An 11,253-nucleotide genomic window follows, 5' to 3' on the forward strand; every position below is an offset into this window, starting at 1 on the left:
ATCTCAGGAATAAACTGAAACTGTTAAAAAAAAAAACAAAAACAAAAACACACAACACCAAAAACCCGAAAACCCCCAAACACCTGTATGTCATTCATTTTGTGAACGATTCAAGGGCAGGAACCAGGTCATGTCAAGGGTCTACTCACAATACCGAAATAGGTGTTTAGAATGAAGCAGGTCTTTAGTAATTATTGTTGAACTGAATGAAATTTGTAGCCCTCCAGCCGAAAAAAATTTCTTTCCCAACTCTAGATGATTTGTAATACCTTCGTGTGTTGGTCCATCCTGGAGCCTTTGACATTTTATTTATGAGACAATGAATAGATTATGCTGAAACTTTCTTCGAAGCAGTAGAGAATTTCCTTTACAGAATAACTTTCTTTTAAATCTTAGCATTCTACAAAGGGCACCCCTATGAGAAGAAAAAAATTACTACAGCATCCTTGAATACAGATCAAAGACTCCACAAATAAAACGGGGCCCTGCATGGAGAGCATTCAGGAGCAAATAAAAAATACTGCAGTAGTTTCTTTCTTAGCAAGGAGGCAATCTAATCACCTTTAAGTCTCACAGCTGTGTTGTACTACAAATGAGTTTTGTCCAGGTACAGAAAAACCAACAATAGTTTATTTATAATCTTATTTTAGCATTTGAACTACAAATTCTGGTTCTAGAGTTGTTGAAAAGATCATGGGTTTTATAGATGCTCAAATGTAAATTAATCTGTGGTTTCCTTACGTCCCCCCCCCCTTCTTTTCCATAGTATGTATGGTCTTCCTCATAAATACAGAACAGGTTATTACATGAAAAATATAAGATCTTGCATTTTTTTCCTCATTCTTCTCTTAAAAATCTATTTCTAATATTGCATTCCCCATTGGACTACTTCATAAGGGCATGAGAGGGAAAAAAAAAGAAAGAAAAGAAAAGAGACAAAATAGACTGGATCTCACCACTAGAATTCACCATAAAAATCTCAAAGTGTAACAGAATTCTTACAAAATTTCCTAGCCCAGTTCTTTAGGGAATTGAGATCTCCTATGAAAAATATGGCAATCAGGGGAGGGAGGGAGGGACGAGAAGTGGGGAAAACAGGAAATAAGTGCAGCAAAAAACAGGTTCTGAGGAATACACATCATTTTGTCTGCTTTAGGTCACAATAGAATTTTTAATAAATAAATTTCTTTTCTTTTTTGTGTTTTTTTTTTGTAAAGACACTTTTTTTTTTGGAAACAGTTGTTTTAGCCCAGTCATTTGCGTCATTTTTAATAAACTGTCTTTTGTTTTGTTTTTGTTTTTTTGATTGTTTGTTTTCTGTAACTGTCAGGGGTTCAGATCTGAGTCTCCTGGACATTGTCCTTGGAGTTCATTCGAATCAACAACGGTTCATGCACTGAACTGTGTATTGAGTTGATCGTGTTCACTGTTGTGGTGTGGTTGAAGGGAGATTTGTAAGAGTTATAATGATTGAGGTGCTCATGTTCAAGGGCAGGCATGGGCAGGTGGCTTTCCATGGGAGTGTCCCCTGTAATCTCATCGTCCACATTAATGATTTCAACAGTCCGCGTCGGGGCGTGATGGTTTTGCCGATGATGCTGCTTCCTCATCTTGTAGAAAATGACCAGCATCACAGCAGCCATCAAGGTGATGGCCACGAAGCAGCCGATGATGATTTTGGTCGTCTTCATGACCTCATCGATCCCTGGGATCCCACTGTTGAGGTCGGTCACGGGGATGGTGAATGTTTTCTCTGTCGACCTTGTGCTCTGTGGTGTGAGAGACGTGGTCACATTGGTGGTCTCCCAGTCGATCACTGGAGTGGGGCCCACGTTGTTGTCTGTGGTCCGAGCCTCATCCTGAGAAGGTTCCATAGTCTCTACTGTGACTGTTGAAAAGTACGAGAAGGGAGTGGTGGCTGCTGCGGTAACATTCAGGGTGGCCGAAGCAGTGGTGTTTCCAACGGAATTACTCACCATACACGTGTACATGCCCGTGTCTTGCACGGTTACATTCGTGAAGTTTAAGGTGCCATCGCTGAGCACAGCTATCCGCACTTTGTAAGCCCCATGGGTCATGACTGTTCCATTTGGAGTAATCCACGACACAGAGGTCAGCGAGGTGGAGGCCCGGCACTTCAGCTCGGCTGCCATGCCTTCAGTGACATTGAGGTCTGCGGGGGGCTCCACAATCACAGGAGCATAGCATGTGAAGTAATTCTGGTCCAGCTCCCCGATGTACCTCCCTTTCAGGTTGGGGGGTGTGTTACACCGGGCACAGCAAGCTGTGTTCGAGGGAGCCATGTCTTTTATCCACCAGCTGAGCCACAGTATATCACAATTACAGTTCCAAGGGTTGTGATGTAAGTGTATCCGCTCTAGATGATGCAGGGGGGTGAACAGGTCATGAGGCAGTAACGTTAGATTGTTGTGTGCCAGGTTGATCTCCACCAGTGACTGAAGGTTATCAAAGGCATTCCGTTCAATCACTTGGATCTGGGATTGTATCATCCACAGTTTTTGAAGGTGCATCAACCCCTGGAAAGAGCCAGGCCTGATAGCAGACAAATGATTCCCAGAAAGGTCCAGCTCATCCAGTTTGATAAGTGGCGTGAGGTTAGGGATTTCCCGGAGGTTGCACATGGCAAGGTTCAAATACCTCAAATTGGACAGACCTTCAAAGGCACCTTCTGAGATGTAGGAAAGCCTTTTCAATTCCCCCAAGTCTAGCCGGCGCAGAGAAGGAATTCTGTTAAAAGCGTAGGAAGGTATGCTTTCAATGGGGTTATTTCTCAACCAGAGCTCCTTCAGTTTAGACAAATATACAAAAGCTCCATTTGGGATGGTGGTAAGACGATTGTCAAAGAGTTCCAGAGTGTTGAGGTTGGCCAGACCATTGAAGGCCCCGATTTCAATCGTTCTAATGTGATTCCTACTCAACTGTAGGATTTCCAGGTGCCGCAGGTGCTTGAAGCTGTTCACTTTGATGATCTGGATTTGGTTCTCGTGGAGGTTCAGCAGGCGTGTGTTGGTGGAGATGCCATCCGGAACCTCACGCAGGTTTTTCCGAACGCAGATCACCTTGCTGAACTGGTTGCTGCAGGAGCAGACAGAAGGGCAGGTTTGGGCCCGCACCAGCCCAGCCACCACGAGCAGTTGAAGAGCCAGCAGCACCACAAGCAGGGGGTCAAATAAGGCCCTGTTAAACCTAGGACCTATCATTATCTGCTGTGGATGTAAGGTCATCTTGTTCAACATTCATAATTTATCTGGTGTCGGTCCTTCTGGAGTTCAAAGAGTCTGCAAAGAAAAATAAGAGCAAAGGAAGAGTATTAGAGCTCGTGCAAGTGTCTGTCTGCAAAAAAAGGTCAGTAGATCAGTATGTCAGCTATAGCCCTCCATTGTCAGACTATAAAAACAACAGATCAAGTAGGTTTTATTGAATGATAGAATCTCTTGGTAGAGAAACATGTACACTACATGAGCAGCCATCCAGAGCCCACACATTGCATCAGAGGTGCAATCACTGAGAGATAGTAAAAGACTCCAAATGAATGTTTACCAGCAGAATGTTAACAAAGTGCATCAAGCTTTATGTGATCTACTCCACCATCAGGATCAGTATCCTGAACAGATTGAAAAGGTCAGAAAAATACAACTTTGGGCTTATCCTCAACCAACTAAAAGCTTCTTTGCCAAATTAATAAGCCAGCTAATTAATATTAATAACCAGCTATAGTTGAGCTTATTCTGATTCAAGGTGAGTCCAAATAAGTGCTACTGGAACCCCTTCACCAGAGGGGTTTTAGAGGCTAATTTTTCTGACAGAGAGGACCAGGACTTTCTTCCAGGGACCTTCTAACAAATCAGAACCTTCAACATTTTTTGGTGAGCAGTTGAGTTAGCTTTTTTTGTACCACTCAGGGCCTTCCAAATTAACAACAGCCAAAAATTATTCAGTTACTCTATGTGCCAGGTAGCATGAGGTATAAACTTTACAATCAGTCTTATCCGGTAATGGTTACAAGATTGGTAGCACTAATTGGGCTAGTGGGTAGAGAGTGCATTCATAATCCAAAGGTGCTCAGTTTGAATCCACCCTCTGTTCTGTGAAAGAAAAATGGGCAATCTCCTATGCCATTTCCAGTTCCAAAACTCACTTGAGGGTCAGCTATGAGTTGGTTCTGACTCCATGGCAATAAGTTATTGTTTTGTTGTTAAGTGCAAAGTAAAAAAATGGGTTCTATGATTCCAAAAAAGTATTTAATGATAGCAAAATGGTAACTGAAGCCGCCAAAGCCAAGAGTGGGTCGGTCGATCTGAGTGTGAGACCTTCTATGACTACAGGATGCATACACAGGAAGTGGTCCCATATCCTGTCTATTCAATACTTAGGTGAGGCAGGAACAGTTATTATTGCCATTTTCACAATGAGGCTATTTAATTATAGGAGAAATAACATGGAAGAAATTTCATGATTAATAAATTAAAAGGTATACTGTGATGGGAAAGTTCTGAAGAGCAAGGCTGCCTCTCTGGAGACTAAAGTGCATCTGATACAGACCATGGTCTTTGCAATCACTTGCTATGCTTCAGAGAGCAGGACAATGACTAGGGATGACAGATGGAGAATTGAGGGTTTGAGCTGTGGTGCTGGATGAGAGTATTGAGTATACCATCAACTGCAAAAAAACAAAACAAACAACAAAAAAAAACAAAAAAACACCAAACAGGTTTGTCCTAGAGAGGGTTAAACCAGGCTGCTCCTTGGAGGCAAGAATTCTGAAGCTTTGTCTGACATAATTTGGACATGCTGCAAGGAGGGACCAGTTTTTGGAGAGGGACGTCATGCTTGGGAAGGTGTAGGGACAGCACAGGAGAGGAGGACCCTTTATGAGTTGGACTGATTCAGTGACGGGGTAATGGGGGTAGGTGTGTCGGAGATGGTGAGATTGGCATAGGATAGAACAGGGTTTAGGGCTGTTGTACATAATAGGGTCACTACGAGTCACAGGTGACTCGATGGCACATAACAACATTAGACTTCAGATCATCTTTGGTTTGATCCTCAAGCATATGATCTCAAATACTCCACCAAAAAAAAAAAAAAACACCCCAAAAGACCCCACAACAACAACAACAACAAAAATGCTGTGAGAATAAGGGCACATGTAAACTATTTTTCACAATTCTTTTCTTTAAAATGCCTTTCCTTGATGGTGGCCTCAGGTATAAACACTGGCAATATATTGTGCCTCTGGAGATGCACTGAAATAAGGAAGCATAAATGAATACACATCAACTTCTAAAGATTAATCTAACAGGCTGAAATTCATTACAGCAGAGTTGACTGATAGTCCAGGCAGACCTAGTATAAATGAAATCATTCCCCACAAACATGATTTTCATTTACAGGGGAAAAAACTAGTATAGCTGGACCATCATAGGCCTTGTGTTTCTATTTTTACTGATTTTAAAATTTATGAGAATGAAAATAAAGCAATTTCCTTGTTTACATCTCTTCCAATAAAAGGACCACTTCCACCAGAGTCTGTGTTACCCAGAACATGCTCTCCTTAGTCAAGATTTGGGCACATGTGTTAGTAATATTTCTCTAATCACTCATCTCAGTAGACATTATCTCTTCTATAATATCTGGTGGGGGGAAAAGCTTCCTTATATTCCAATTAAGGCGAGCTCTGGTGGCCTAGTGGCAATAAGCTGCACTGCAATCCCAGAGGTGAGCAGTTCAAATCCACCAGATGCTCTGCTGGAGAAGGAGGGACAATCTCCTCCCGTACCAGTCAGATCTGATTTGATGGTACAGAGCAATGGTGTCTCTCTGGAGACTAAGGTGCACCTGATACAGGCCATGGTCTTTGCAATCACTTGTTATGCATCAGAGAGTTGGACAATGACTAGGGAAGATAGAAGGAGAATTGATGCCTTTGAGCTCTGGTGCTGGAGAAAAGTATTGAATGTACCCTGGACTGCCAAGAAAACACACAGATTCACCCTGGAGAGGATTAAACCAGGCTACTCCTTGGAGGCAAGGATTCTGGGGCTTCATCTGACATACTTTGGACATGTTGTAAGGAGAGACAGGTCCTTGGAGAGGGACATCATGCTTGGGAGGGTGGAGGGACAGTGCAGGAGGGGAAGACCCTCTATGAGGTGGATTGATTCAGTGACTGGAGTAATCGGGATGGGTGTGTCAGAGGCCATGCGATTGGCACAGGATAGAGCAGGGTTTAGGGCTGTTGTACATAGGGTCGCCATGAGTCGCAAATGACTCGACAGCACATAACAACAACAACAACAACATATTCTGATTAGTACTTTCTTTGTGACACCTCATAGAAACTAATTTTCTTCTTCTTGACTCAATGTCCTCACTAGCAAATTTGGGATAACAGTACATTCTAAGGTGCACTTGATACAGGTCATAGTCTTTGCAATCACTTGCTATGCATCAGAGATCTGGACAATGACTAGGGATGAAAGAAGGAGAATTGATGCCTTTGAGCTGTGGTGCGGGAGGGGAGTATTGCATATACCATGGACTGCCAGAAGAACAAACAGGTTCATCCTAGAGAGGATGAAACCAGGCTACTCCTTGGAGGCAAGGATTCTGAAACTACATTTGATATACTTTGAGCATGTTGCAAAGAGGGACCAGTCTTTGGAGAGGGACATCATGCTTGGGACGGTGGAGGGACAGTACAAGAGAGGAAGACCCTCAATGAGATGGATTGACACAGTGACTGGGGTCAGGGTGGGTAGGTGTGTCAGAGTTAACAAGGTTGGCTCAGGACAGAGCAGGGTTGAGAGCTGTGTACATAGGGTCGCTATGAGGTGGAAGAGATTCGATGACATATGACAACAACAGCGACAATACCCCCTACCCCTGCATTTTAGGCTAACATAAGAAATACACGTACAGTGGGGAGGCAGGGGAAGAAAGTAACTAGAAAAAAATTGGGACAAATAAGAAACTCTTCAGCTGTCCCAAGTGAGCCTTGGAGAGGATCCAGTGCTAGAGATGCATCCTGTTTTACAACTATCACGTCCACACTCACCCCTTAGGGTTGAAGAGAGAAAGGCTAGTTGCTTTTTAGGATACAAGCCCCCACGGGTTGGTGAGATCAGCATATGTGAATACCTGATTGGACTGACACAGTGGCTGAAACCGTGGTAGTGAACATGGCAGAGATTGTGAAGATGGCACAGGAGGGGGCAAGGCTTTAATTTGCTGTTCAAAGGGTTGTTATGAGTCAATTTGATGGGTCCTAACAACAGCAAGCACACAATGGAGAAGATGCTCTTTTAAAAAGTCAGGAGATGCCCTACTCAGTATAGAGAGCTGTTAATTAAAATCTAATTCCCTAGACATCCGTAAATATAATCACATTCTCACAACTACTGAAAGGAACCTGAACATAGAAATGTGTAAAGTCCTAGATTCTTGTTCCCTGACCTCAAAGGTTTGCTTTTATCTCCTTCACTGTGCCAGAAAGAGTTGGCTAAATGACTCTGAGGTGCTTTGTCGGGCAGGCTGTTCCCTATGGTCCCAAATTTCCCTTCCTCCTTGCTTCCTCAGGGCTACAGCAGCTCTAAGGAGACTTTTGACACCATGCACTATGGTGAACATTTGTCGGTGGGTATGTGCCAGTCACTACTACCCTCTGAACTCAATGGTGACAGCAGTCGTTCTCAGTGGCCTCTGTTTAAGTCTGCTGCCAGCACAGCACTTGACATCCTGTGAACACTAAATAAAATCACCGCAAAAATATGCAAATCAGTAAATATCTAACTGTGAACTTGAGAATTTATTGATATGAACTCATCTGGGAAGAGCAAGGTCTACTTCAGTATATTAACGCAATTATTAAGACTTTATTGGTTTAGTCTGCCTATTGTCTCATTTATACTCTGACAACACTACTGATGGCTGACTTCATAGACTGAAGACGATTAAGAGCTATCTTTCAATGTAAATTCAAGTATGTTGTTGTTGTTGTTGTTAAGTGTCGTCGAGTCATAGGCGACTCATAGTGACCCTATAAACGAAAGTTCTCAACACTTGTGTGACTTTCATCCTTTCTCCAGGTTCATAGGGTTTCTGGAGGCAAGCTATTTACGAAAGTAGATGCCACTCCTGCTTTCACCAAACATTGTCCACCATGGGTAACCATTAACACATTTGACACATCAGTGTCACAGTGTTCAGCTTTACAAGTATGGCTTTAAAAATATATGTATTTTAGTTTTCTATGATGTTTTTATGTGTTTTTGAGTCAAGTATGACTCATAGTGACCCTATATGTATAATAGCCCTGAACTCTGCCTTACCCTGGGTCAATCTCATTGCCTCTGACACACCTACTCCCATTACCCCAGTCACTGAGTCAGTCCATCTCATCAAGAGTCTTCCACTCTGGCACTTTCCCTCTACCTTCCCAAGCATGATGTCATTCTCCACAGACTGGCCCCTCCTCGAAACATGCCCAAAGTATGTGAGAAGGAGATTTAAAATTCTTGGCTCCAAAGAGCAGCCTGGCTTAACCCTCTCCAAGGCTGACATGTTTGTCCTCTTAGCAGTGCAGGATATGTTCAATACAGTTCTCCAGCACCGCAACAAAAAGGCATTGATTCTTCTTCTCTCATCCTTAGTCACTGCCCAGCTCTATGACGCATAGCAAGCTATTAAAAAGACCATGACTTGGATCAGGCACACCTTAGCCTCTAGACTAATATCATTGCTCTTCAGTACTTTGGAGAGGTCTCTGACAGCAGACTTTCCTAAGGTAATTTGTGTTTTGATTTCCTGACTATTGGTGCCAAGAGTGTTGACTGTAGAACCAAGCGAGCTGAAATTATTTACAATCTCAATCTCTTCTCCATCTATCAGGATGATGCCAATTGGCCCAGTGGTGCGAATCTTTGTTTTCTTGATGTTGCCATTCAATCCAGATTGAAGGCTGCAGTTCTTCACCTTCTGTAGAAAAGACCTCAGGTCCTCCTCAGTTTCATCAAGCGAGGTTGTGTCATCTGAATAATGCAAGTTTTAGATATATCTTCCGCCAATCTTGATGCCACATTCCTTCTTATAAAGTTGAGCCTTCCTAATGAGCTGTTCTATATATAAATTTATAAGGTATGGAGATAGGATGGATCCCTGACACACTCTTTTCCTGATTTTGAACCATGTAGTGGCTCCTTTCTCTGTTCTGACAACTGCTTCCTGGTCTTAATATAGATTTCTATGATAGAACACTAAATCATAGTAATATCACCAGTGAAATTTTCTTGTTTCTAAGATTTAGTATAGCTTTACACATGCTAGAGACACTTCTGAAAATATCTGTGCCTTAAAGCAATGACAACAACAAAACAGAATAACTAACAAGAATCCATCGCCACTGAGTTGGCATCCCCTCGTGGCTAACCCTCCATTGGGTTTTCCTAGGCTGTAGCTCACATGGGAAGAGATTTCTCATGTTGCTGGAGCTGCTGATGGGTTTGGCTTTTGGTTTTGCAGAACTACTCCCAATAGACGATGCTATCTAAGTTCATTTTCAAAATAAAATAGCATTTAAAAAATCTTCTATTAATAAAATTGATTGAAGTTTTCAGGGTCCCAGAGTCTTGCTCCTCTAATTCTTTTTCTCCATTCGCTACCACATGAACCCTGTAAGAATTCTAGGGCCTCTGGAAACCCATAAAGATAACTAGTTGGCCAAAAACAGCATGAGTGGGAAGCAGGTAAGTATATAAGAATCCGCAAAATAGGTTTGTTTTTAAAATACAATGAAGCAAAGGCCGCCATACCCAGAAGTTAAAAGCAAAGACACTGAAGGGAGAGGCCTTTCCATCAAATCACTTCTGGAACCTCCTTGCCCCAGTGATTAGGACATTTACTTCTCATTTCCATACTTCATTTTCTTTATCAGGAACCTGGAGCGAATAGTGTTACTCACCAGCAAGGCTTTTGTCAACACTATTGCATAATATATGTTAATGTGTTGTTTTCTGTTAGCTGTTACTGCGTTATCTCCCAACTCAGCAATCCCATGCACAGCAGAATACAACACCACTGAGTTCCACAATATTACCAGCACTTGCCGCAGATAGGACTGTTGTGAACCAAAGGATTTCCCAGAAGGAGAGCACCGGCTATGTCTTCTTACATTCATCTTAGTCTGGAAGCTGTGCTGAAAATGGCTCAGCATTATAACATGTAAGCTTCCACTGATAAGACAGGTGGTGGTTGCACGCAATGGCTCACAGTAACCAGAATATAATAATAAACAAAATTTAATATTTGTTCAAAGTAAAGTTACTTTCGCCTGAGACACGATTGATAATAATACCTCCAAAAAATTTAAAAATTAATAATACCTCTAAAAGTTGCGGTAAGGACTCATGGGCATGTTAAGAAGCATGCTATCAGCAGAACAGAAGCAAATATGATATATTGCTATTAATTACAAGGTTTACGCGCCTCTCCTTCTTCAATCCCCAGGCCTAGTTTTATTTTCTACTTCTTGCTTACTTCAAGGTCTTTCTGCTCCTGCAATTAATGAGATTTCCTATAAATCAGTCATAAGTAACGATTTATGAATTATGGCTGGTTCAAAGCGAATTTAGAACCAACAGCGAATAATACTTGGTACATGCACAGAATGGAATGAAGCACTATCAACAAAAGGATTTTCTACTAGAAAATCCAAATTATGTTATTTTTATATCAAAAGCCATTTTTCAACATCTCTTTCACAAGATGTTTGTAGCGCATCAAAAGGAAATCAATTTAAAGGTAGGCACTATCCATTACGATGTCATCTGACAGCATTTATTTACAAATGGATTTGTGTGGGTTTTGAATTAAACTATGATGTCCCAGCGGATGTCCTGACTTTGTCGACAGACCTTCTTTCCTTCCCTCCCCATGCTTCAGTGCACTGATAAGCAGTGTAGGGAGACACACAAGAGGAATTGAGTGCAAGGGAGTAACTGGCGGTGTGTGCTTTATTAAGCACGCTATCACTGCCAAGTCAGCATAGGGAATGTCTGGATACTGTAACTGCTTTAAGACATGAGTTTGGAGGGGGAAAAAATAGTTTCATTCATTACAGGATTTCCCACACCACCACCACATACATATGTATCCACAACATACCTTTCTAAATGTTTAAACATTATTCTGTCTACCTCACATACAACATGAACACAGAGAAATAAAAATTATATA

At 42.0% G+C, this 11,253-nt stretch overlaps 1 protein-coding gene across 1 annotated transcript in view; it reads right to left on the minus strand.

The window, feature by feature from the left end:
- Positions 1 to 1,141: 1,141 nt before the first annotated feature.
- LRRC4C (leucine rich repeat containing 4C) overlaps positions 1,142 to 11,253 on the minus strand; it is a 256,463-nt gene continuing 246,351 nt past the window's right edge. The window contains exon 2 of the mRNA XM_006883767.1: positions 1,142 to 3,299. Coding sequence (XP_006883829.1) covers positions 1,335 to 3,257 — 1,923 coding nt within the window. The 5' untranslated portion in view covers positions 3,258 to 3,299 and the 3' untranslated portion in view covers positions 1,142 to 1,334. The remainder of the gene's footprint in view (positions 3,300 to 11,253) is intronic.

This window comes from Elephantulus edwardii, unplaced genomic scaffold, assembly GCF_000299155.1.
Source record: "Elephantulus edwardii isolate Elephantulus edwardi_28Jun2011 unplaced genomic scaffold, EleEdw1.0 scaffold00029, whole genome shotgun sequence".
NCBI lineage: Eukaryota > Metazoa > Chordata > Mammalia > Macroscelidea > Macroscelididae > Elephantulus > Elephantulus edwardii.